This window comes from Eschrichtius robustus, chromosome 16 (genome assembly GCF_028021215.1).
Source record: "Eschrichtius robustus isolate mEscRob2 chromosome 16, mEscRob2.pri, whole genome shotgun sequence".
Taxonomy (NCBI): Eukaryota; Metazoa; Chordata; class Mammalia; order Artiodactyla; family Eschrichtiidae; genus Eschrichtius; species Eschrichtius robustus.
Genome location: NC_090839.1, coordinates 51,712,618 through 51,740,402, shown reverse-complemented (window position 1 = coordinate 51,740,402; position 27,785 = coordinate 51,712,618). Strand labels below are relative to the sequence as shown.

Sequence of the window (27,785 nt, the reverse complement as noted above, 5' to 3'; positions counted from 1 at the left end):
CACACAGCGCTGGGCCCAGCGCCCGGCTGGGAGCACTCCCCAAGCGTGAGCCCTCCCAGAGTGCATCTGGATGGGGCACGGCCTGCCGAGCTAGGAGATCTTGCAGTTGCTCCGCGAGCAGTTCTGTGGTGGGCTCTGGGGTGGTCGGATGGACTTGGACCGCTTGAGGCTGTTGCCCTTGCTGCCGCCGCCCCCTGCTCCACTAGCCAGTGAGTAGGAGCGCCCGTGCATCATAACAGCGTTCATGCCATTGGCCATCGAGAAGGACTTGAGGTGGCTCTTGATGGTGACAGGAAGCGGGAGCTTGTCGATGAGGTGCACGGGGGTGCAGGAAACGATGGCCCGGCAGCAGAGGTCCTGCAGACTGAACACTGCAGGTGGGGGTCAGAAGATGGGGGGGCGGGGTCAGACCGTGGGGAGGGGGATCAGACCATGGGGAGGTGGGCGTGAGGCGCAGGGAGATCTCGGTGGCCAGTGGCAATCTCGCCAGCAGGTAAGCACAAGTGACGCCTCGAGGGGGCTGGGATTGGGGAGGTCTGCAAAGCTCCCAGGGTTCCTGAACCAGAACACCCCCAGACCCTGCCCCTGCCCCAGGCATGCAGAGAGCAGCCACTGGACGCCCTGCTCCTGTTTCATCCCCGGAGCCACGGCACACCAAGAGGTGCCCTGGGAGACCCTGCAGGGCTCGGCGGCTAGACCTCCAGCCCCTCAGCCTGGGCGACTACTGAGCTTCCCTGGCCGCCCTGGCAGCTCTGCTCTGGTGGGACTGCTGAGTCCAAGGGCCTGGGAGGCAGAGCCTGGAACCTGTCCGCCTGCTGGGGGTGGGACAGGTCAGTCACGGTCCCGCCCCTCCTGAGCCACACCCCCAGCCCCACAACCGGCCCCGCTGGGCACACTCCTCACCTCGGTTGGGCCTCCAGATCTTCTCCATGCCGTGCCGCATAAGCACGATGCGGGACAGTTCGGTGAAGGACTCGATGACGTTGAAGTTGCACAGTGGGCTGACCTCGAAGAAGGTCATGCAGTTCTTCTCCGCGTAGGCACGCGCCTGCTCTGTCGGGACTTGCCGCTTGAAGGCCAGGTGCAGCCGGTTCCCAACCAGGATCCGGGGGACCCCAGGTGCGTGCTAGGTAGCGCACAGGACTCAGCAGAGGCACGAACGCGGGACGCCCCCTCTCTGTGCTGCCCCCCCCCGGGGGGCCCTCTGTCGCTTCTGTGATGAGGTGGGGCTCCTTGGGGCACAGGACCCCACTGGGAGAGTGCCATAGCAGTCAGCGCATGAGAATATGCAGAGCCGGGGCACAGGAGGGGCTGAAAATGGGGGTAACAGAGGCTCCTCATGGGGGATGGGAGCGCACATGCTGGGCAGGGGGTGACCCTGGAAGGGGGTGTCCACAGGAGCACACCTACCTCATCGATCTCCTTGATCCACCGGTCAATGCCGTCGAAGGACCAGCGGTTGGTGATGTCATACACCAGAAGGATCCCCTGCAAGGGAAACGCGGGCATTACGAGGCCGAGGCGCCGCCCAGATGGAAGGGGTCTTGTTCAGGCTTGGCCCTACACCGCTCCCTCCCAGCACAGGCAGGGCCAGGGACACTGGGGCACCAGCCAGACAGCTGTCAGGTGGACCATACAGTTTACTCAACAGGCGGCATCGTGGGAAATGTGCTTTGAGCTTTCCTCTTGCGTTTCAGGTCGGCTCTGTGCACAGGGCTCAGCTAGACCCGTCCCTGTCTCCTCACCGTGGCCTGGCCCTGTGGCCCTGGACGCCGTCGTGTGTGGGGGCCGCCTGACTGTCAGGGATCTCGTGGACTCGATACTGCCTCCTCCCTCCCCTTGAGGACTCAGCTGGGGCAGAACTGGCATTTTTTCAGTGTCTTTTCTCCAAGCACGTTGTATTACCCTGTGATCATTTAAAAGTCACTCGACCTAAGACAGGTGCACGCAGGACCACGTATGGTGAGGGGTTGCATCGCTACACTACCCAGCAGTGCATTCTTCCTGGGGGGCACCGAGCAGAGGTGTTTCTGAGTTTTCCAACCCACACTTGCTGAGGACTCCAGTCACTCGGGCAGCTGCCCCCACAAGCCGCACAGAGGATTTGCTGCAGGGACTTTCCTGTCATGTTCCTTAGAGACCAATTACTCCATCTGCCCAGCTCTCCTTGTTGTCTGTGCCTGGTACATCTCAGCGGGGACCTGTCACGAGCCTCAGGAAGGCAACTCCAGCAAGTGAGTGTGGCCCCCAAGCCCACTGCCTGTCTCTGGCCTTACATCCCACCCTGAGGCAGTCTCTGCCAGAACCCAGCCCCAAGCAGGACTCACACCCCTCCCCATCCCAGGAAGTCTTCTTCATTCAGCCCACATCTCTATCACACACAGGGGAGGAGAAAAGTGCAGCTGAGATGGAAGGAACAGGGCACCCTCCATCTCAAAATGAGGAATTTTAAAGCCTTTCCCCTTAAAAATGTCCTTCAAATTCCAGAAGATGAGGTCCTGTTAAGACAACGGTTGAGATTACTTTAACCCATCCTGGTGGCTCCTGCTCCCTGGATGGAAAGTCTTTTTTTTTTTTTTTTAATTTTATTTATTTATTTATTTATGGCTGTGTTGGGTCTTCGTTTCTGTGCGAGGGCTTTCTCTAGTTGCGGCAAGTGGGGGCCACTCTTCATCGCGGTGCACGGGCCTCTCTTGTTGCGGAGCACAGGCTCCAGACGCGCAGGCTCAGTAGTTGTGGCTCACGGGCCTAGCTGCTCCGCGGCATGTGGGATCTTCCCAGACCAGGGCTCGAACCCTTGTCCCCTGCATTGGCAGGCAGATTCTCAACCACTGCGCCACCAGGGAAGCCCCTGGATGGAAAGTCTTGCGCAGAGCAGGGCGGAGCTGCCTGCTAGGGAGGAATGCCAGGCCCGGAGGGGAATCGGTTGCTGTGGTGGGTGACAGAGTACACTGACAAGGAATTCATCCTGTTCCCGGGGGCACAGGGACCAAAGCCATCTCCCTTGGTGTTGGGATGGGGGTAGAGCCACCCGCCTTCCAACTTGGAAACCCCCTTCTAAGAAATAATTGAGGACATATCTAAAGACCAGCCGTGCCAGATGCTCATCACGGCATCGCTCATAAGACAAAGATCAGGAAACAAACTAAACGTGCGGCCCCCAGGGCTGCTGAGCAGTCCAGCGAGGTGCAGACTCCCTAGGTAGGCAGGCAGGCGATGAAAGTAAGGATTCACTTGAGAGCACCTGTGCTGATCACATGCATAACAGACTGCAAGGTGACAAACACGGATCCCAAACGTTACATACAGGGCAGTTTTTTAAAAAAATACAAGTATAAACACTCCACACACCACACAGAAAAGGTTTCCACGGACGTGACCACACATGGAAGGGCTGGACGGGGACTTATTTTCTTGCTTATGCTTCCTATGTAATATTTATTAATTTTTTTATTTCTTGGATTCTATCATCTTTATTAACCTATCAATGTTACATTTTATACATAATATCTAGTTGTGTTCTCAAAGGGATCTACTTTAGGGGACTTCCCTGGCAGTCCAGTGGTTAAGACTCTGAGCTTCCATTGCAGGGGGCGTGGGTTCAATCTCTGGTCAGGGAACTAAGACCCCACATGCCGTGCGGTGGGGGGAAAAAGAAAAAAAGGATCTACTTTAGTACATCGTGTTAATAGTAAAAAGCCAAGTAAGATGGCTGAACTTCAACCTAGCATTTTTTTTTTATAAATTTATTTATTTATTTAGTATTTTTTGCCACGTTGGCTCTTCGTTGCTGCATGTGGGCTTTCTCCAGTTGTGGTGAGCGAGGGCTACTCTTCGTTGCGGTGCGCAGGCTTCTCATTGTGGTGGCTTCTCTTGCTTCGGAACACAGGCTCTAGGTGCGCGGGTGTCAGTAGTTGTGGCTCCTGGGCTCTAGAGCGCAGGCTCAGTAGTCTTGGTGCACGGGCTTAGTTGCTCCGCGGCATGTGGGATCTTCCCGGACCAGGCTCAAACCCGTGTCCCCTGCACTGGCAGGCGGATTCTTAACCACTGCACCAACAGGGAAGTCCCCAACCTAGCATTTTAATATCCTCTGGACAAGGCAAGCTAGAAAAGTCAATCACTTTGCACACATGTAAGAGTAGTGTTCCAAAATGACTAGGAAGCTGCTACTTTTAAGCAGGGGAGGAAAAAAACCTTTCACTTTTGTCTTTTATTTCCCCAGCAAATTATACTTTCAATTAACAGCAACAATATCATAAAAAAATGCTCTGCTTTTTAAATTTCTGTACTTCAGTACGAATTAAAATAGTAGTATTGGAGTATTTTGGGAGTGTAACTGAGCCTCTTTATCGATAACCTGGTCCAGGTTGGGTATAGCCCTAACCGAAGGGAGGACGGCTACATGCATAAGGATTAGACCCAATTGGTACTTCCAGGAGGTAGAGTGAAACCTGGTCTTGGTTGACAGGCTCCGGGTTGGCTTGGAGCCATACTGGGTTGTAAGGCAGGGGCCACAGTGTAATTAGTGGGCTGTAAGTCTATGGAGGGTGGGTAACTGCTTGCCTGGTACTGCTGAGCCAGGTGAGCAGGCAAGTTGCTGAGACTGACCAGAAAAGGCAGGAGCCGGTGCCTGAGAAGTTGGTTGCTGGCCATGTCGCTGGAACTGCTGAGGCTGTTGAGGTGCACTTGGCCGATACAGCCTGCATACTGAATACCATTCTGCTGTACTGGCTGGGAGGTGCCTGTGGCTGCCTGCATACTGAATACCATTCTGCTGTACTGGCTGGGAGGTGCCTGTGGCTGCTGAGTGCCATGGCCGGCCTGCTGCAGGTACTGCTGGCACATCTGACCTTCACTCTGACCTGCTTGAGTCTGAGCTCCTGTACATGGTGGCTGCTGTGGTTGAATTCCTGGTGGGTAAGCTGCGGAAGAGGAAGCAATGCTGTTGTGAGTTCCTGAACAGTCTTCTGCAGGAGCACTGGCTGGCCCTTGAAACCTGATCATCTGTTAAGCTGAACGCTGACAGGACATTTTTATTGATTTCACCTTGGTTTTTTTTTTTCCTTAGATATTTATTTATTTAATTTATTTATTTGGCCACACCGGGTCTTAGCTGCGGCATGCAGGATCTTCGTTGTGGCATGCGGGCTCTTAGCTCCCGACCAGGGATCGAACCTGGGCCCCCTGCATTGGGAGCGTGGAGTCTTAACTCATTATGGAGCGGAGGATTTCTGCAGAAACTAACGCCTGTGGCTGGCGATTTTTAGTTTGGCCGGTCAAAAAGTTAATTCTGTTATTTCACTAACACTTTGCGGGTTATCACGTTCAACAGTTACACCTGACACACCTGTAAAGTCCTCTAATTTTCAAGAAATGTTGTCTTTGATCCACTTTTCTGCAGAAGCAAAGGAGTTTCATTTTCCCTTTCCGTATCAGAATCAATCACTAAGGTTTTTTGTCTTTTTGTTGGTCTACTATTCACATCGTCTGAATCAAAACTATATTCTGAAGAACTATCATCTTCTGAGACACTAGTGTATATGTCGCTTGGACAATCAGAGAAAGCATCTGCATAAAATTCACCAAAATATTCTACTTCACTCAAAATTTCACGATGCGTCATTTTTGAAAATTTTACATTTATAATATACACAAGGTTGGAACAAAAACCTAACGGAGCAAAATGTGAATGATAACAACAATCGTAAGTTGTATAATGAACCCATGATCAATTTTAAGCTCTAACAACTTTGCATGGTGATGTTAATTGTATCACTCTCTAAAAACATATTGATACATCTCCGGTCAATAATATGTTAACCGCTAGACCACCAAGGAAGTCCCTCACCTTGGTTTTTGAAAGGATCAAAAGCTGACATACTTGCTGCCATAACCTGAGTAGACTGTTTTCCAGAAGAATCAGAAGCAGCAGGCTTTTTTTTTTTTTAATGTCCTTTTCTAGCAGCAGGTTTTTCTTCCCTACCATTCACAGTATCATTTTCAGGAATGTTGGTGGACGGTCCTGGTTCTCCAGGTGGTTCCAAGCTATCCAAAAGTGATTCACTTTATTTAGAAGTTCTATCAGTTCTTGATGAAGATATTTCACCTGACTTGATTCAAGGCGTGTTGGTTGGCAGTTAACATATAATGTCGGTTTCAGTATCCTACTACACTGAATTGCAAAGGTCAGAACTATCAAAAACTGTTATAAGATCTCCATCTTCATGTTTATATTTTATTGTAACTTCATCATTACTCAGAAGATTTCCTCTGAAGAGTCGCTGCATCATTAGCACTAATTCATCGTAAGTATTATCTTCGTTATGAATGGGAATTCGCTGAATATCCTCCCCAAGTTGAGCTTTGATGATTAGCTTCCCACTCAGATTCAACTGCCCAATCATGGTGGACTCCAGGATGTTCTATATATAAAAGTCTAGAGAAAGATGGTTTGTCCAGGTCACTGCTGCCGCCCCTCCACAGGTCTCCGCTGATCGGATCGGTGCGAGGCTGCCACTGCTGGACTCTGGGGCACTGGGGGAAGGCTGTGCTCACAGCCCACTTGGTTGCCCTCCCCAGGGCCGCCGCATCTTGCTGGCAGGCTCTCACGGGCCCCGGCCAATCACACAGACCCACCAAGCCTAGCGAAAGCTCGGGCCAGTACTGGCAGGTGGGGAAAGACGAGGGGAGGGCCTAAAAGCTCAAGCAAATGAGGAGAAGCCCATTTCTTGGGTTCAGGCTTCAACTGCACCCTGAGGCTGTCAAGGAGCCTGCCCCTGGCTGTTCCCCCTGGCTGGCGCCAGCCTCTGCCCACCACCACCAACCACCACCTAAGTCTGACAGGGCAGCGTGATGACAGAGAGGTCACAGGAGGAAGGACACAGAGCTGGTCACACTGCAGACAGGGACCTAAGTGATCATGGGCTTGGCAGAGAAAAACACCTAGGGTCGACCACAGGTGGGATAGTTGAGAAACCAAAATGAGGCTCCTGGTTACCAGGACCACCCCCTCAAAGGACTCCAGAATCAGCCGTGTATCTCAAAGAGCCAGAGGAGGGGGCAAAGAGATTCTCACTATATTTCTTTTCTTTTTTTTTTTGCTTAGCTTTTAAAAAGTTAGTAAGTACTCTAGGGTATAAATAGAAGCTCTGGTCCCTTAACCCCCCCAGGAATCATCTGTCTTTCAAGCATCTCCCAGGCGTTTCCTAACCCAGACTGGGTCCTGGTGCAAACCGCCTGGCACCCGCAGGGCCCTTTCCCCACAGCGGCCAGCACCTCATGCCAGGCTCATCAGCTAGCACTGCTGTTGGGTCTCAGGTAATGCACCTAATTTTATTACAAACATCAGCGATGAACCTCTGAGTACATACACATAACTCGAGCTGTAAGAGAGAATCTCTGGATGCGGAGCTTGGGCCTAGGAGTGCGCACCCTTATTGTTGCCAAGGTGATTTACTGAGCTTATACACCAAAAAACCCACAGGTTTTAGGTATGAACAGTTTGATGAGTTTGGACAAATACATATACCTATGCAATCACCACCCCAACTAAAGCACAGGGGTGCGGTTTTTAATTAAGTTACTTTTGGAGTGAGTAATGCATTTGTGTGGTAAAGCTGCCAAGGAACCAGGGGCTGTGGCTGAACACACCTGCCCACGCTCATTCGCACGGGCTCTGCCCAGAAGCCAGCACACTGACAAGGGGAGCAGCCATCAAAGCCGCTGACCCACACTCGCCCCACCCAGGCGGGGCCAAGTGGCAGGCTGGTGTCCTAGTCAGCACTCGCTGGACGGTAAGCACGCACCCAGACCACTCTCCATGTGAAACCCGAAACCCTCCCTCCAGGAGACCAGTGCCTGACTGAGCTCCCCCTGGTCCTAATCCAGCTGACCCCAAACCCCAACTAAACAGGACGTTGCCCACCCCTGGATCCCTCCACACGCGCAGCCGGGGGGAACTGGCGCAGGGGACCGCTCTCCCCCTGAGTGGGAAGCGTGGGCCTCCTGGGCCACGAGTGGCCACCTCAGACCTCGGCAACAGAAAACAAGGGCCACAAGACAGAGAGGGCCAGGGGTTGGTCGGTGGCTCTGTGGCCTGGGCCCTGAGATATCTGCAAGGCCTCTTTGTTCTTAACCGAGGGTAGGAGGGTGACAGGAAAAACAAGACTTGGGAAGACAGTTATGCCAGTCTGCACCAACGGGCCGCACAAAGCCACGCTGGTGCCAACTCTGGAAAACACCAACCAGGCAGGATGGAAACAGGAAAGGTGAGGCACTACTGTCTAGGGAGGAGCACCCACGGTCAGCTTTGCGGCCAAAAACCACCTATCCACCCACCATCCAGGCCCGAGATGCGCACTCAGAATCTGCAAGGCTCCTCCAGCCCAGAAGCAACAAGAACCCCTGGAATTAGCATAGAATTAAGCGCAAGCAACGACACATACACACTGACTGCTGACTGCTCTGGAGAGGATGTGGACGTGGTAAAGGTGTTCCCTTCCCCAAAGCGCATGCTCTGGCGAACGCCCAGGTTCTCAGGCGTGCCCTTCTGTCCTGCTCCGTGTTCACATCCGAGCAAGCGGACATCTGAGCCCGTTCAGGTTCAGTCTCCCAGGACCTTCCATGATATTTCCCAATCGCCCAATTATCATAACCCAAGGTAACTACTCCCCTTATCTCTTCATTTTCTTTTTTTATCGAAAAAGTAACAATGTGTGTGCCATAAAAAACTGGGAAACATTCAAAAGCAAAGGGAAGACAACAGAACTCATCAGTAATCCCATGGTCCAGGAATAATGAACACCTCCCCTCGGAACATGGCTTTCTCACTTCCTTGTACGTATGAATCATTGTCAGGGTCCCTCCTCTACAGAAGGTGGCCCGCGGGACACACTCCTTGGTGCTCAAGCGCTCCCCGTGCGTCCTCAAGGGCCCAGCTGTGAGGGCCTTGTCCTTCCTTAACCTCACATCCAGTGCCGTCCACACCTGAGGGCTGCTGTCCCTGACCACCCGGCCCCAGCTGCTCCAGGTGGAACTGCCAGGTTAACCAGCACCTCTGCGGCCCCTCACACCAGGCACACACTGTGGGGTGGAGCCAGAGGACAGGCAGCACCACCGCAGGACGGAGCCTCTGAGCACAGCCTGAGGGTCCTCCACCCACATTCACACCTCAGCAGGGAGGGAGGGGCTCTCACCACCCCTGAGCGTTTCTGGCTCAGGAGGGGGAGCCTGGTCACCTGAAGACACCATCGATTCCTGCTCACCAGGCAGAAAGGACGCCCGGGGCTCCCCATTACCCAGGCCAGATTGAAGGGGTGACAGGCCCCACACAGCCAGAGGCCCTGACACGGGCCCATGGGCCCCCTGGCGGAGCACCCTGTCTGGGGAAAATGGTTGGACAGGGCTGACTGAGGGGTCTCCTCAGCAATTCCAGAAGCCCAAGGGGTCATGGCCCCGCCCTGCACAGACAGGGCTGGTCGTGAATCCAGTCCCCTCATGCTGAAGCAGCGAGTGGGTAGCTGGTCTCTTCACACAACTGCTTCTTCCCCTCCTTCCAGCCTTGAATCACACACAGACCCGGTCAGCATGCAAGCCCGTCGTAGGGAGCCCAGTAGACACAGAGAGGGACAAGCAAGTCCCCAGGCCCCCCAGTGAGCCCCCTCGCAGGCCACAGCTTAAGTGCTCTTCCAGGGCAGGCCCCGCCCGGGACAGCCCCCACCTCCGCTCCCTGCTAATGCCCTGCCCTTTAGGACCTGCGACAGCCCCTCCCACGGCGGCCGGCTCCAGCTCCCAGTCCCGTGGTCTGATGAGTGATCCAGACCGGCTGGCCCTGGGAGCTCCGGCAGCCTCCTCACTCAGCACAGGGAGAAGTCACCCCTGGTGAACCAGATGATGGGGGATCTCTCCACAGTACGGGGTTCCCACACACCTCCCGCAGCAGCTCTGGGCAGCGAGGGCCACAGGAGCTCATGGGGCCCTGGCACCCTCTGAAGGCTGAGATCCCTCCACTCGGGGGCATCCTCGTTTGGGCTCCTGGATGGAAGGCTGATGTTCAAACGTAAAACTTCCTTGGAAAGAACCCTGCACGTGGTATCTGACAGCACTGCATGTGTGAGGAGAGCGGCTCCTCTGGAGAACAGCCCCGGCAACACCACTGGTCTTACCTGTGCGCCCCTGGAGTAGGACCTGAAGATGGTGCAGAACCTCCCCTGGCCTGATGTGTCCCTGAAACAAAGGGGGTTGGGGATGCGGCCCGTGGGACCCCAGCATGCACAGCATGACCCCCTCCTACTCTGCTGCACATGCTGGCCAACCTCCATGGGCCTGGGCACCCCAGGAGACTGCCCTGCGGGGCTGGAGAACCCCAAACCTGGAGCAATTTACATCTCAACTTTGAGGTTCTGGAAATGCCCTAACGTGGAGCCCAGTAAAGGGCGAGGCGAGAGGGGCTGTGGCCCCTGTGGAAGTGAGTCTTTGTGGGCAAAGGGAGCTGGGCTCTGCCCGAACAAGCAGCCCTGGGCCTTCTGGTTTCTGCATCACGTTCCAGCCCATGTTTATACAGGGGCGGTGTCAACAGCTAGTCTACTGACACGTAAACAGGGCGCCCTCCAGTCTCTTTAAGGATTCCTGAGTCACTTCACTTGGCTTCCCGGCCCGCGCAACAACTGAAGTGTGGCAGCCAGGCACCTTGGCCGCACAGCCTGACTCACCAGAGTTCCAGCTTGACCCGCCGGCCGTCCAGCAGGATGGTGGTGGTCTTGTAGTCGATCCCTGCAAGGAAGCAGAGGGTGGCTGAAGGACCCACCTGGCCAGGGCCCAGTCCCTGAAGCCAAGCGGAAGTGTGGCTCCAGCCCAGGGAGCCCAGCGACCCCAGCTGGCCACTCTCTGTGTCACCCCAGAGGCCCAAGCCAGGTACCAATGGCACCGGCCAAAGGGAGGGCAGCTGGTCTCAGCATCGGCCCACGTCGTGTGCTTCTCAAAGGGTCTCAAAGGGTCTTCTGAGTTCTTGGGTCTACCGCAGCTCCCAGGTACTGACAACGGGAGTGTGCTTGGAGCATGATTTAGTGGTATAGTAATGTCTAAAATGCCATTTCTCTGGAGAGGTACCTGGAGAACCTCTGCCTGCCATGTCTTTAGTTTTTATTCTTTATAGTTTTTAAAATTGAAGTATAGTTGAATTATGTTTCACGTGTACCGCAAAGTGATTCAGCTATACAATCCTTTTTCAGATTCTTTTCCATTATAGATTTATATAAGATATTGAATATAGTTTCCTATGTTACACAGTAGATCCTTGTTTATTATTTTTTTATACTTTTAAGCGAAAAAAGTCAGTCCGAGAAAGGTGGGTAGGAGCAGGGCCAGTGCTGGATGCATTACTTTAGATGTAAGATCTTCAACTGGTTTGTGGGCCATCAGGAAACTTCCTAAAAGCTGTCTTTCCTCTCCCTCCCTTAAGCCTTAAAAATGTCATCAGCTTCTTGGCTGTTTATAACACTTGCTCTAAGAAGGCTTGGAAATGGGCATTTTAAATGCAGACACTGCTCTCACACATTGTGTGTGCGTATGTGAAGCCAACCTCAGAGAGCTGCACGTGGAACCTCTATCCCCAATGTCCTTCCATCTGCCTAACTTCTAACCATGTGTCAAAACCTGGCTCCCACCCATCAAAAGACACTCAACGGAATGAAAACACAATCCACGAAACGGGAGAGAATATTTGCAAATCACATATCTGATGAGGGACTGATATTCAGAAAATATGAAGAAATCCTACCTCTCAACAACAACAAAAATCCAATTAGAAAATGGGCAAAAGACTTTCTCCAAAAAAGATATGCAAATAGCTAATAAGCACATGAACGGATGCTCAACATCACTAATCAGTAGGGAAATGCAAATCAAAACCACATGAGAGGGACTTCCCTGGTGGTGCAGTGGTTAAGAATCCGCCTGCCAATGCAGGGGACACAGGTTTGAGCCCTGGTCCAGGAAGATCCCACATGCCGCGGAGCAACTAAGCCCGTGTGCCACAACTACTGAGCCTGCGCTCTAGAGCCCACAGGCCACAACAACTGAGCCCATGTGCTGCAAGTACCGAAGCCCACGCACCTAGAGCCCAAGCTCCGAAACAAGAGAAGCCACCGCAATGAGAAGCCCGTGCGCAACGAAGAGTAGTCCCCACTTGCCGCAACTGGAGAGAGCCTGCGTGCAGCAATGAAGACCCAACGATGAAGACCCGACGGAGCCAAAAAATTAATTAATTAATTAATTAAAATAAAGAAAAAAACACATGAGGTATCACATCACACCCATTAGATGGTTATTATCAAAAATCCAGAAAATAAGCAGCATTGGTGAGGATGTGGAGAAATCGGAACCTCTGTGCACTGCTGGTGGGAATGGAAAATGGTGCAGACACCATGGAATACAGTATAGCATTTCCTCAGAGAATTAAACACAGAATTACCACGTAATCCAGAAATTCCACTTCAGGTTTATACTGCAAAGAAGTGAAAGCAGGAAATCAAACATGTATATATTTGCACATCCATGTTCACTGCAGTATTATTCACAATAGTCAAAAGGTGGGCACAACCCAAGTGTCCAAAGATGGATGAAGTCCATCTGTACAACAAAATATTATTCCACCTTAAAAGGGAAGGAAAGGGACTTCCCTGGTGGCACAGTGGTTAAGCATCTGCTTGCCAATGCAGGGGGAACATAGGTTCGATCCCTGGTCCGGGAAGATCCCACATGCCGCAGAGCAACTAAGCCTGTGCGCCATAACTACTGAGCCTGTGCGCCACAACTACTGAGCCCACGCTCTAGAGACTGCGCACCACAACTACTGAAGCCCACGCACCCTAGAGCCCACACGCTGCAACTACTGAAGCCCATGCACTCTAGGGCCCGCGTGCTGCAACTACCGAGCCCGCGTGCTGCAACTACTGAAGCCCACGCTCCTAGAGCCTGTGCTCTGAAACAAGAGAAGCCACCGCAATGAGAAGCCCGCACGCCGCAATGAGAAGCCCGCGCGCCGCAACAAAGAGTAGACCCCACTTGATGCAACTAGAGAAAGCCCGTGCACAGCTACGAAGACCCAATGCAGCCAAAAATAAAAATAATAATAATAAAAATTTTTAAAAATAATAAAAAGGAAGGAAAGTCTGACACATGCTACAGCATGGATGAACCTTAAAGACATTATGCTCGGTAAAATAAGCCCTACACAAAAGGACAAATCCTGTATGATCCCTTCTACGAGGTCCCTAGAGCATCAGATTCAGAGACAGAAAGTAGAGGTCGCCAGGGGCTGGAGGAGGGGGTGGGGAATTAGTGCTTAGTGGGGACAGTTTCAGTTGGGAAGATGAGAAAGTTCTGGAGCTGATGGGGGTGCCACTGAACTGTACACCCAAAAATATTTAAAATGGTAAATTTTATGTTGTGTATATTTTGCCACATTTTTTTTTAAAAAGGGAAAGAAGATTCTCCTGCACATATTCTCAAGCTAAAGAAACACTCTTCAGGGAGGAATAGAACTCAGGCCCGTCTCCACCGTCCTTCCTCTGCATCCACCCCTCCCCTCAACTGTCTGCTGATAACCCACTTCTTTGGGTGGAAACTCCTGGAATTCTCTGTCAAACAGGAAGCTCAGATTTGGCCCAGGACACCCTCCTTTCAGTCCTGGCTCTACAGCTGCTGTGAGCTGGGCCCCATGAGGACAGTGTTGGAAACAGCAACTTCCAGGGAGGCTCTGGATGGGGATGCCCATCCTCTACGCAATGTCACCTCCATGTGGTGGACCAGCCCAGGAGGCTCTGGCCATGGGGACTGGACACCCTCCACCATGGGCAGCCCCCATGAAAGGACCCCGACCGAGGTGGCACCATGGTCCAAGGGCCCAGCCTCGAGCTGAGGGAAGGAGCGGGCGCCCAGGAAGGGCCCAGGGGGAAGCAGGGCACAGGGAGCGGGGCTGCTGCCCTCGCCCGCCTCTGGGGAGGACGCCAGCCTCTGCACACCGTGAGGTTTGCACAGCCGGGCGCCTTGCCCACCCACCGCCTGCGCCCGACCGACCCCTTACTCACGACTTCAACTTCAGAAAGGATGACCAGTCCCCACCCTCCAGGGGCTCTGCTCAAAGTTCTGCCAAATGCCCAAGAGAGACCTGTGGGGACAGGCACTCAGAGCCAGGAGCGGGCACCATGGGGGATCAGATCTGCTCTCCTCCCAGCACGTCCCCCCGCACCTCCCACAGCCCACCAGCTGGGTCAGAGGGCTCCTGGAGAACAGGGTTCCCAGGGAATGGGCCACTAAACCAGTGAGACTCCCTCCCAGGAGCCCTCCCCACAGTGTGGCACTGGCACCCCCAGAAAGGCTGAGCAGCCTTGTGAGGACTGAGGGCAGTGGACAGCAGGTCCCCACAGCAGACGGCAGTGTCCAGCTGAGAATGGCCGGGGAGCCGGCCGTGCAGAAAACACGGACAGCCCGCAGGTTGACACACTCCCTCGGAGGCCAAAAAAATCTCAAGTAGGGGACTTCCCTGATGGTCCAGTGGTTAGGACTCCGCACTTCCACTTCAGGGGGCGGGGGTTTGATCCCTGGTGGGGAACTGAGATCCCACATGCTGTGCGGTACAGCCAAAAATTTTTAAAAAACAGAACAAAAAAACTCACGTATATTTTTCATGCGTGCTCTGCCTCTCACCTGCCCACCTCCCAAATCTGGATAAAAATGTACGGTGTGCTTTATGAATTCATAGGAAATACTGACACGGCAAGTCCAAAGAGAGGCCTGCCCGAAGCCCGAAGAGGCAGCATCTCCTGTAGGCAAGGATGGTGCCAGCCAGACTCCACGGCTGAACAGCTCCGACAGCTCTTAGGTCTCAATATCTGCTGTTGCAGAACTTCAATCACCTCTCCCTCACCTCACCCCACCTGTGCTTGAGAACGTGAGGAACAGAGGTTTCATGGAAAGCATCTAACACCTTGTACAGCACAGGCATGACTGCTGAGAACACAAACCAGCTCTCAGGAGCTGGAGCAGCTGCCCAGTGCGCAAGGGGGCGGGAGCAGCTCACACACAAGGAGGGGTCCCCAGGTGACCAGGCCTCAGGCTCTAGGACTGCAGACACCCCCTTGATGGACACAGGGCTCGGGAGGCCGCCAGGGGCCAGAGTCGACCTCCTGTGTCCCCACTGGGGGCCGCCCAGCCACTTGGCCCCTGGCTCGGGGGTTCCTGCTGGCCCCTCACAGCCTAGGCTTCAGCTCTCTGCACCTCCCAGACTGTCAGCCCCTCTCACCTGAGGTGTTCACGAGTTCTTAAGAAGGTCTTCCTACTGTTTCATGGGGTTTCTGAAAGGAGTGCAATTCACTTGACACAAGAGGCTTTTTAAACTTCTACTGTCCACCAGGCACCCAGCTGTCTCGGGCAGCACCCGGCCAGGACCTGCAGCCTGAGCATTCAGATTCCCACCGACGTGTCCCCGCCGGCTGGGTATTCACGGCGCAGCACCGGTGGCTCTCGCTCTGTGCCGAGACCCTGACCCGCCCCGCGCAACGTGTGGGCCCCACCCTCACACCACGTTTTGCAGGGATGCTTCCACCTTGTGAATCACAGGAGACTGTGTCGTTTGTTCGGAATTTTAACGAGAATTGTTCACCATTTTGGAAAAAAAATCACATCACCCACAGTAATACCTATATCAGGTACATTTTTCTTGTCACTTTCTCAGCATCTAGTACAACTGTCCCCAAGCACTGACTTGCTTAACCACAAACGACCTTACGACATCTCACTGCTCCCTTTTCTTCCTCCTTTACGTTACCGACGTATGTATACGTACGTGTGTGTTTTAGTTCCTAGTGTGGGTAGAACAGACGATCTACTAACTTCACTCCTTTTCAGGACAGTAAAGGGGATGCTGCAGAGCACTGGTCCTGCCGGCCTCCTGACCCCGTTTCTGCATCGCTGGCCTTGCACCCAGCAGGGAGGAGCTAAGCACCAAGCAGCTCGCCAGCTCTGGGAAAACGTGACAGGCTGGAGAGGCAGGAGCACTGTAATTACCTGGTTGCTGATGCTGCCGCCTGTGCAAGAGGTGCTTCAGAGCACAGACTCAGAGACGGGGGGGGCAGAAGGAAGAAGGCTACCAAAAAGGTCACTCAAGTTTCATCTTTTCTTTCTTTCTTTTTTTTTTTTTTTTTCCAGATTTTTAACAAATATTTTCTTTCCTTTCTTTCTTTCTTTCTTTCTTTCTTTCTTTCTTTCTTTCTTTCTTTCTTTGTTTTGTTTGGCTGTGTTGGGTCTTCATTGCGGTGCGCGGGTTCCTCATTGTGGTGGCTTCTCTTGCTGCGGAGCACGGGCTCTAGGCGTGCGGGCTTCAGGAGTTGTGGCACGTGGGCTCAGTAGTTGTGGCTCACGGGCTTAGTTGCTCCACAGCATGTGGGATCTTCCCGGACCAGGGCTCGAACCCTGCATTGGCAGGCGGATTCTTAACCACTGCGCCACCAGGGAATTCCTCAAGTTTCATCTTGACAGCTGCCCACATGCTAGTGATTTGGGGAGTCTACTGGGCACCCCCACAGGCCCCCCGAGACAGGGACACACAGGAGGGAGGCTGAGAGCTGGGTGGCACTGACCAGAAGGACACACCCCTGTCTTCGCAGCCTCCCACATTCGGGCATGGGGCGTCTCCACCTGAGTGGGGCATCCACGGCCACAGCGCCAGCCTGTCAAGGACAACCTGACCTGGTGCAGAAGCCACGTTCCTTGGGCTCCTTTTCTCCCGCACGGCCAGTCCTCCCTCAGGAGTCACACTTCCCACATCTGTTGGCACCAACTCAGAACAAAAGACCCCTAGAAAATTCATCTTCACTCCACCCCTAGGAAATTACAAGGTAATCAGGGCAAAGGGAACAAACCAAGTTAATTCTCAGCTTCAGCTCGTGTGTACAAATCAAGACTGCAGATGTTTTAAAGCCTAGTTCTCCATCGCTCCTAGGGAGCAGGAGCCAGTCAGAATGAAGACCACTAGGCACAGCCTGACTGACCCCCAGGTGGAAGCATTTCCCACGTACCTGTCCAGGCTCAACTCAGACCCACCTGCAGGGAATGGCAAGGAGGGACGTCCCACCACACAGCACATCCCCCAACCTCTCTTCTGTCTTTATGTCTGTTCAGTCAACACTAAGTGCCTAACCATCCAGCTACTTTCTAACAACATGAAAAGCCACAGGACAACTTGTTAAAAATTCATAACAAAGAACAAAAACTGAGTGATAAAAGACTGAGTTAGGAATGAAAGAGAAAATGTTAATCAATGCCTTCCTCTGCAGTATTAAATCCAGCACCTGAAACTGGCACGCGGCTCCCGGGCAGCGTGGCCCCAAGCACACGCCCTCACAGGCAGCAGGGGAGCCCGCAGTTTCACGGGGGGGGGGGGGCTGCAGACGCAGCTCGGTCCCCACGCTGGAGGAGTTGGTCTTCCAGTAGAGCTCTCAGACCTCGCCTCCTGGAACCAGTCAGGCTCCCCATGCATTTCCAACACGAAGCCAACGCACAGCGTCAGGGCGCTGTTCCCAAACCCAAGACAGGCAGCCGCTGTTCTTAGTGCTACTCCTTAGGGAGGGAAAATAAGGTCTCGCCAAGTTCCCAGAGACAGACAAAAACAAAAAAATGTCTAGGTCCTCTTGGAACCAGAAAAAACTTCCAGCGACACAGGCAGACACACAGAAGTGTCTGGGACTCACACACTGCCGTGCAGGCAGCCCCAGGCTAAGCAGTCCTCCTGGACATGCCTGACCATCCTTTACGCGTCCTCCCAAGGGGGAGGCCACAGCACAGGCCTCTGTCAAGGCCACACCCCTCGCACCACGGCGTGCGTGGAGACAGAGGAGGGTCTCAGAACAGTGTGCGGGCACTAGCAGGTGGGCACAGGTCCCGCCTCCCGGCACTCCCACCCCAAACATGCCCCTCCCGAAGGGTAGTGGGAGCTGAGACTGGCTTCTGACCCTTGGAATAAGGCCGAGTGACGACGTCCCTTCCGTGATCACGTTGCACGGGACTGTCCTGCTGCTCCGTGAAGCAAGCCGCGCCGGGGAGAGGCCCGTGGCCAGGAACGGAGGGTGGCCGGCTGTTGCCAACAACTACATGAGCTCGGAAGGGATTCCGCCCCAGCCCACGCCTGAGCACAGTCTGTGACAGAGGCCCTGTGAGGCCCGGCCAAGCCATGCCCAGATTTCTGACCCACAGGAACTGGGCGCTAGTAAGTAGGTGCTGTTTTAGGCCACTCAGTTTGTGGTATTTCTTGGTTGGGTTGAATTCCACAGACTGGGACTTCCAAACAGCAGACATTTATCTCCCACTGTCTGGAAACTGGAGTCCAAGACCACAGCGGCTGCAGATTCTGTGCCTGGTGGGATGGCTTCCTGCTGTGTCCTCAGGGGCAGAGGGGGCAAGGGAACTCTCCAGGATCTCTTTTACAAGGACAACAACGCGCCCTCCTGACCTGATCATCTCCTGAAGGCCCCACCTCCTAAGACCACCACCTGAAAGTCAGGTGTAAGTGTGTGAATTTGGGGGGGACACACGTTCAGTCCACAGCAGTAACTAATCCTGGCAGCATCTTGCAGAAATGCAAACGTGCACTCCTCCGACCAGCCTGTAAATCCCTACCAACACAAAATAACAGAAAGAACCTTCATCAGGCTGTGGTGGGAGAGTCCTAATCCCTGGAAACCTGGGGACATGCTTCCCACAGGGCAGAGGGGCTTTGCAGATGTGATGGGTTATGGGCCTCAAGAGGGGAGAGGACCCTAGGTTACCCGGGTGGGCCAATGTCATCTGGAGCCCTCAGAGGTGGGGACCCTTTGCCGGCAAGTCTGACAGATTAGACGGAAGGAGGGTCCTGACCTGGCTTTGGAGGTGGAGGAGGGGGACATGGTGAAGAGTGCAGGTGACCCTGCGAAGCTGGGACAGCCCTCTGTTCACAGCCAGCAAAGGAACAGGGACCTTGGTCCTACACTGTGACTAATCACTACACCTACAGAACAGTAGATGACGAGGTACAGCAGCAACACAGAGGGAACGTCCCAGCATACCAGTAACCGATGGTATTCCCCTCAGCATCGTTTTCTATTATAAACAGACTCAATACAGGCTAAAAATCCACCCACTGGGAGGATTTAACAGGAGGTGATCCACAGGATGGAATGCTGTACGGCCCTCAGCATGGCGAGGACGGAAGCAGGATACAGAGCGAACACAACTCTCATACCCTCATGATGGGATAGAAACTGCTCGACTGCTCTGGACCGCTGGGTGCTATCTACTAAGGCTGCACCTGCAGCCCAGCAATCCCCCCCTCACTGCATCCCAGACAGAAACACAGACACTCACTCACCAAAAACACGTGTGAGAATTTTCACAGCAGCACTACTCAGAGTGACCCAAACACGGAAAGTCTCCCAAAGCCCACGTGCAGAGTAGATGAATACACTGCCGTCCTCACACGTGGAACGCTGCACACAAAGGAGGCATGAACCACAACTACACACGGCGATGTGGCCGAAGCCCACACGACACGGGGAAAGAAAGAAGCCACACACAACTACACACCGTGTGGTTCCGCTCATAGAAAAAACACCAGAAATGCAAACCAGTCTGTGATGTAAAGGTCAGCGGTGGCCAGGTCTGGGGCAGGGGGCGTAGTCTGCAAAGAGTGGAGGGAGGTGATGGCTTCTCAGGTGAGTGCACCTGTCAGCACAGCCACTGAACTGCAGGCCTTACACAAACACAGGTTCTTGGTTACATAAATTATACCTCAATAAAGCTGATTAAAAGGGAAAGAAGCTGATGACAGCCAACGCTGGCCAAGACGTAGAGCCACAGAACTCTACGTGTTCGCGGTGGGGACTCAAAATGAAAGGTCACTTCAGGACCCAGTCTGACCACTCCCTGTATGGAAAGCATGACACACACATGGCCAGCAACCCCACTCCCAGAGACACGTACACACGAGGATTTGTGCGTTTGAATGTCTCATGTCACTGAACCAGACACTTACAAAGGGCCAACATGATAAATATGTGTATTTCTCCACCAAAAAAAAATTTTTTTTTAATTTGAAGGATTTGTACAAGAATGTTCATAGCAGCATCATTCACAGTAGCCAAATCAGGAAACCCAAACCGTACTGATAGGTAAATGGACAAACAAACCAGGTGCCTGCGTGCACAGGAGGGCCACCAGGGATAGGATGGCACTTGCTGCAGTATGCGAATGTGAATGGACTTGCTGAGATGAACGAGCAGACGAGAAAGGCCATGCTGTATGGTTCCACTTACAGGAAGTGCTGGCAAAAGGAACCTAGAGACACAAGAAGCAGGCCAGTGGGGACCGAAGGGGCACGAGAGAATCACACCTAACGTGCTGACCACGCGGATGTTCTAGGGACAAGGACGATCTGCTGGCTCCACAGCACCTGCCCTTCTCCAGAGGGGGCTGGCACCACGGGTACATGTGCCAGCCTGCCGCCAGGGCTGCTCAGGAACAGAGAGGACACAGAGGCACCTCATACAATTCAAGACGTCCTTGTACGCTGGCACGCGTGATGGGGAGCAGCAGCTCGAGGGTGGTTTGTGGGCTGGTTTCTTCAATGCCTTAAAAACCACGCCAGACCCAAACCAAACCAAAGCAAAAGCTTTCTGCTGTCCATAAAGAGCAAGCACACTTTGCACACAAAACCTGGCGAAACACGGATTATAAAAACAAACAAACACAACTACTCATAACCCCAAAACTCAAAGGTTACCATTAACATTCTCCTAGATTTCACTCGATTCTGTCCTCCATCTTACATACATTTATACACTATGTAATTCGACATGCTTTTTTTCCCACTTAACAAGATAACAGAGAGATTCCCCATATCATTGAATATTCATTAAATATTGTTTCAAACCAGCATTTTTAAAGGCCCTATAATATCTCACTCTACAGATATACCATATGTCCCCTGCCAGACCCCTGGGCTGCTTCAAGTTTTTCATTTTTATTAAAAAAAAAAAAAAAAGCCTTGCTTTTCTCCACTTGTGTCCCCTTATGTTCCCCAGGATAGACTCTTGATCACTTCGTGGAAAGGGAAGTGTCTCACAGCTTTGGACACAGGCTGCTGAGTCCCCCAGCAAGACGGCAAGCGCCGTCAGACTTGCTCTGTGAGAGCTCCCGGGTGAATGTTCCATCCTGCTGGATTTTAAGGTTAAACATCTTCCCATGTATTCTTCACCAGGACCTCCTCTCTGAAGGGTCTGTGTGTTGCCAAGTGACTTGAAGTAAGGAAGATACTCCCAGCAATGACAACACGACCAAGCTGTTCCTACTTGTTGAGGGGCCTCATCGCCGCCGACCGGGACCCAAGCCATGTGCGCAAGACTGTGCGCATGTGTGTGCCTGCGCATGTGTGTGCCAGTGCACGTGTGAGCCAGTGAGCGTGGGCCACGCTGAAAGGGGCCTCTGCTGGCCACACCGCACCGGAGCCCATGCTCAGGGACACACCTCCTCCTGCCCCAATACTACGTCAGCAGGAAAATCAGACTCAGCTCCCAATGCACTCCAGAAGTTTGAGGACCAACAACATCGGACCCAGGAAGAGAGAGAGGCCTAAACAAGGGAAAGCAGAGATCAATGCAAAACAACTGGCTAAAACTAGGGGACTGCTATAAGCCACACCAGCCCAGGGCTTAGCAGGCAACGGCCAACAGCGGCAGGTGGGCAAAGTGGCCAGGCAACGCTGCTGCCGAGTTGGAGCTCCCAAACCCTCCGCGGTGGTTTCTGGACCTAAACACAGACCCTCGGCACCCTGTTAAACATCTCCGTGTCCCAATGCTGCACAAAGCATCTTACGTCCCTGTTATCAGCCCTCCAGCGAGATGTCGCACAGACCTCATCTGCAGGCACCCACCCTACCTCTGCCCAGGTGATGGACAACACTGCCCGGGAAGGTGCAGGCCGGCAACAGCTCAGCTTAACAAGCCTCAAGAACCACTTCAGTCCCAGCGCGTCTGCCCAACCCCAGGGACCACAGTGCTGTGCTCTGATTCACAGAACACACCGGGTGGCCTCCCGGGCTCACAAATATGTGTTTATCACCAGCAAGACCTTTGCCAGGGGTGGCACTGACTCCCTCGCCCAGACCTGGCACCTGGCTGCCTGTGGAGAGCCGGTCCACGTCCAGGGCTCGGGCCTTCTCCACTCTGTTCTTCCTCTCTGGGGATGGGGGCTTCCTCTCTGTATGCTGGCTTCCTGACACCACACCCTCTGCAACTCCTTGGCTAAACCTTGGTTAGACCCCTCCTCACTTTCCTTCCCTCCTCAACGATTCTGGAAGCCTGTCTGCCAAGCAGCCCTCCTCCTGTGTGAACAGCTTCCCTCTTCTGCGTTCTAGCCAAAGGGCCGTGAAGAGCCGAGGTTGCCTGATCATGCCCCACCGCCTCCATCAGCATCAGTTTACCCCATCACCTCTGTTCCCCTGTCCCTCCTCTACCTTCTGAAAGACGTAAGTCCACAGCCAACGAGGTCCTGGACATTCTGACCTCCGCAGAAAAAATCGTGCAGCACTGTGGACACCGGAGTCTGCCCGTCACTATCAGACCCCAGTCATGACCAGAAAACCTAGGTTACCACCTACCCTCAGAGTTCAAGTTCACTTTATTCACTTTTATTTCCCAGCTCATTCCCAAAGGACTTAAAGGCCCACCTTCCCACATTAAGGGTGACCCCGCACACCCGGTTTGGCGCGGACGGCCCCACCTCGGTCTCTGATGCCTGCACTCAGTTCCAACGCCCTTCTCCGAGCGCCCAGGGCAGTAAATCCAGGCCCACCCACCACCTCTCCCTCCCTTCGCGCATTCCTTCTGCAGCTCACTCCAAGCCAGGGTGCTTCCTTCCCCACTTTCTCCAAGCGCCTGATGGACGACGCCCTGACTGATGTGGCCCCAGGCCCACGACACCCTGTGAGCGGCGTGTCCCCACACTAAGATGCTGCCCGCTCCCCGGCCTGGCTGCAACCCCGCCTCCTCCTCCTCCTCCCCTGCCCAGGCCAGTGTAAGTGGCCATCTCTTCATGGACCAGCCACCATGCACCCTGCCAATTCCAATTCAAACAGAACAGCAGCCGAAGTGCCCCAGGGACCCTTCCACCTGCTTCCCCACACCCTCCTAGGGTTTCCTTCCTGAAACACACTTCTACCTGATTCATCATCCAAGACACAAACGCTCTTGCTATGGGAACAATGATATCATGTGTGCACGACACAACACAGCAGTGTTGCTAGGACCACGCAACCCCTCGAGGGAGACCAGCTCTGCGCTGCCCGTGCCTGCCACTGAAGCCTTCGCTGTCCTCTGCTCAAACTTACGGCATGTGCTGAAAGCTGGGAAAGGCTTCTAAAACTGAAAATATTCTAGCTACACACTTAACTACTACCTGAAAATCTAGCAAAAGCCATGCCTATCCAAATTACAAATCAACGTAACTAGCATAATCCGAAGCAGGTACCAAAATCCGTCCCCTCAAAGCCTGCCATCCTCTTGTGTAGGGTAGGTTGGTCTTTATACCACATGTAGCACATGAGTACCTCCCACAAAGGGGCAGACTAGAGAAATCCCTCCAGGCGTGCAGATGGGTCTACGTGTGGCCCCTGTCTGGCTTCCAGAAACTTCTCTGGCAACTGGTGGTTTGCTGTCCTGGTTAGTGGCTGACCCTGGGCACTCTTGGGGCTCTGCTCTGCTGGCACACCCAGGAGAGAGACAGCAAGAGCAGGAGCACTGCAGTGAAGTTAGAACAAATGGGCCTTGGTGACTGGTCCCAGGCCCCAGAGCAGCGGGAGGGGCCCCAGGACCTGGGACAGAGACGCCAGGAGGGCAAGAAAGTGCAGGGAGAAAAGAAAGAGCTCAGCTTGGGAAGCACTGAGGACAGGAAGTGCTGGAGGGGAGGGTTGTGGTCATCAGAGAGAGAAGCCAGGCCCAGGCCCAGGGTGGAGGCGAGGGTAAGGGCCCAAGAGTGAGTGGTGAGAAGGGGTCACCCCCGCAACCACAGTGCCGGGCTCCTGGCAGCCAGACTCTAACTGGGGGAGCTCAGCGCCCAGCTGCCCAGCGCTGCCTGAGCCTCGGTTCTTCACCTATAAAATGGGAGGATACTGGTGCCTCGTCCAGGGTGGTGGGGAGGAGAGGATGAGGAGTGCCTGGCACACATCACATTTGGGCCCACACCTCACCTCAGAACCTGGCACCTCACAGAGGAAAGGCAAACCCAAAAAAATCACCCAGAAAAATGGGTGAGATCCAGACCACAGGCACCCAGGCAAGCACAGAGACAGAGAAGGGACTGGGAGGGGTTGCGTGGTGACCATCACCACAGGGGTGCCACACCAGGCTGCTCTCTGCACCTCCCACGTGCAGCTCTCAAGCTCGCACTGGGGACAAAGCAGTGGAGAAAACACCAGGCGTGCACAGTCCAGCACGAGAGCGTCTGAAGATGCAGTTTCCCTTAGATCTGCACTGAGGACAGAAACCAACTTCCAGCCAGAGAAACACCTGGAACTGTCCAGGGACATGGTGACGCACTGGCACGCTGGGGCGCAGGCACACAGCATCACTGGGTCCCAGAAACAGAAACAGCCAGCAGGCCCCACAGGTTCAGGGCAGACCTCCACACTGACCATGCTTTGTGCACGCCCGTCACAGTCACCTCGATCCTCCAGCCATCAGACCTCCTTCCTTCCATCCCCCACGCCCTGGGCTCAAAGGAGGCGAGCTCCCACCAACACTGACCCCGAGGAGTGGACAGCGAGGATGGAGTTATGCCCACTCTCTAGCCTTCCAGGACGTGGGCACATCAACCACGATGTGTTTTCCTGTAGGCCCCCAACCCTCCACGTGAAGACTATTGGGAAACAGGGTGCGGAGGATGGAATTGCCTTAACCGAGGCTGTTCACCGCCCTCGATAGAGTGGGAAGGGCCCAAGCATGGCAGCAGAACGCTTCCCGAGCTCCGAGGTGCACCCGGAATGCTGCCTCGGTGCCAACACTAGCCCGGCGCCCCAGGGGCCCACCAGCATGGAGCAGTCTGGCGCTGCGCTGGGGAGAAGCTGCTTCCAGAGCCTGGCCCTCCCTCCTGCCAGCTTCCACCATGCAGACTCCTGCTGCCCGTGCTCTGAGCCTAACCTAGCCAGTGGCCGGCCCTCAGGAGCCTCGACAACGACGATGACGCCGCCCGCCGCCGCCACCAGCCAAGTCCTGACGACGGCAAGTCCTGACGCGTGCACAGATCCCTCTCCTCAGACCACTACTGGGTATTAAGAGAAAAGAAATCAGAGCTCCCGAGGGGAGCGAGCTGATGCCCTGACCGAAAGGACTGTCGAAGAGGGGGCTCTCCTCACCGTTCCTGGCAGACGGCCCTCCCGCTGGCCCAGGTCACTATGAGTCCCTGCCGTCTCCACCACCTCAGCAGGCCTCAGCCCTGCTTCGGTCAACATGTCACAGGAAGTGCAGCAACACATCACTCCCCGACAGCGGGGACAGGAGGCAGGTCCGCCTCTCCAACCTGTGGCTGTGTGTCCCCGAGCACTCGCCGCACCCGGCTGGAGGACCCTCGGAAGCAGAGATCACGTCCTGGGAAACCGCTGCTGCCCTGATGGAGCCCAGGCCCTCACGCTCTGCCGGACACACACCACCGGCCTCCTGGGCGCGGGGCTCTGGAAAGCAACAGCACCTCTGGGGAGGCAACTCAAGCGTCCACCATCTGCACCTGGAGAAATACCTGGCAGTGGCGGTGAAGGGGCCGGCTCAGCCCCGGAGACCTCCCACTTTCCCCTCCCGCCCCTAAAATGAACCCAAGGCCCTGCTTTCCCGGCCTTCCCTGGGGCTGGGAGCATGTGCTCGGGGAGGCGGCACAGCCCCCAGCAGGAAGGGTGCTCGCCAGCCCAGGTAACCCCACGACCCTAACGAGTCCTAAAACGAAGGGTGGGAAAGCAGCGCCCACACTCTCGGCCGCTACAGGCAAGCAGTTTAGCAAACAGCCGCCGCTGGCGGTGGTCAAGCGGGACCGACAACAGCCCAAGACACAAAGCCACAAAGGGTGTGCAGAATGAGGATGCCAAGAAGCAGAATTCCTCAGGAAAGACAGCCCAGCCAGGAATACTAAGGTCCTCGGGGAGGGAGGGCCCGTGAGCCTGGGAGGGGCCGCAGGGCAGGGGTACCGGCCACAGGGCCGCACTGGCCCCTTCAACCGCAGAAGCTGAGGGGAGCTCAAGCAGGTGCCAGTGACGGGTATTTGCTGTGTATTTTGGCCACACGTCCAGAAATCTGGAGAAAACGTTTAATCCCGTCAAGAACGGGCATCTTCCTCCAGCACTAGGCATTGATGCTCTAAGCCCTTAGCCAACGGCTTGCCTTTGAGTACACCCAGGTATGCACACCTGGTGTGGACCCGCGACCAAAGAAAAGCCCTTCTTCCTCTGGAGACCCGCGGCCAAATCTCCGCCCCCAAAGAGGCCGCGGGCCCCAGAGGGCCTCGGCGAGCTCGGGTCGCTGCTCCCCCGGCCCGCGACCAGGCGGACGGCAGGTCGCCGGGCAGCGCCAGGTGCGCGCAGCAACCCGGCCGGCCGGCCTTACCATTACTGTAGGCGTACGGGGACTCGGCCGCGCCGTCCTGCAGGCTCTCCAGGATCTCACCCTTGCCCACGTCGCTGTCGCCCACCAGCAGGAACTTAAGCAGGTAGTCGTAGCTCTTGACCGGGCTGCCCTGCGTCCCCATCGTCGCTCACGCGCGCGCGGGCCTCGCCCGCATGCCCACTGCGCCGCGGAGCCCGGCGGCGGCGGCCTCCAACCGACCTGCGGGCGCCGACGCGGGTGAGCGGGACCTGCGGACGGCGAGGCCGCCCCCCGCCCGCACCTGTTCCACCGCCCCGCCTGGCCTCTTCTTGCTCAGCCTCAGCGCCGCCGCCGCCGCCGCCCCGCCGCCCCGCCGCTCCGCCGCTTCCCGCACGGCGCCGCGCAGACCCACCGCCCCGCCCCGCCCCACGCGCCGCCTATTGGCCGCCTGCCACCTCCCTTCCCGCGACCATTGGCCGTTGCCCACGCCCGTCAGCACCACTAGCGCCCCAGCCCCCTCCCCGCTTCCCAGACTTCGCTGCGAGACCTCCGCTCGCCCCGCCCCGTCACCGCCCCGCCCCCACACTGTTGCCATAGGTCACCCACCGCCCCCTTCATGCGGCCATTGGCCCGTGCGCACGTCCATCACAGATGCCCCGCCCCCACTTCTTCCCACGCAGCTCTGCGAAGCCCCGGTTGCCCGTCCCGTCGCCCCGTCCCTTCGCTCCACCGGCCCCCTCCCTCCAGCCGTGGGCCATTGGCCCTTCGCCTCCCGCTTCCAGAAACAGTGGTCCGCCTGCACGTCCGTCACAGCACTACCGCCCCCGCCGCTTCCCGCAGAGCATCCCAGACTCACCAGCAACCCTGCCCACTGCCCCCGCAACTCCTCGGCCCTCGCCCGCCCCCTCCCCTTCGCCATTGGCCACCGCTGCCGATCTTCCCAGAGCCACTGGACCGTCCGCACGTCGATCACGGCCCTCTAAGCCCGCCCTGCTCACCCCGAGCTTCCCGCCCCCTTCCGAGACGCTCACCAATCAGGAACTTGGAACTCCAGGTTGTTTGCATACGCCCCCTTCCTTCCGCAGACGGAGAAGGATGGTGGCGGTCCCCGAGTTGACGTGACGCGGCTGGGTCCAG

At 55.2% G+C, this 27,785-nt stretch overlaps 1 protein-coding gene and 1 pseudogene across 1 annotated transcript; both read right to left on the bottom strand.

Annotated features, from left to right (window-relative positions):
* Window positions 1-2: 2 nt before the first annotated feature.
* Window positions 3-27,007, bottom strand: RAB40C (RAB40C, member RAS oncogene family). Its single transcript, XM_068524538.1, has 6 exons — window positions 26,670-27,007; window positions 10,710-10,770; window positions 10,164-10,224; window positions 1,411-1,488; window positions 904-1,126; window positions 3-371 (listed from the first exon to the last, which is right to left on the bottom strand). Exons 1-6 carry the CDS (start codon window positions 26,809-26,811, stop codon window positions 91-93), a joined length of 846 nt encoding a protein of 281 aa, XP_068380639.1. The 5' UTR covers window positions 26,812-27,007; the 3' UTR covers window positions 3-90.
* Window positions 4,347-6,520, bottom strand: LOC137749859 (protein TFG-like; annotated as a pseudogene).
* Window positions 27,008-27,785: the final 778 nt, after the last annotated feature.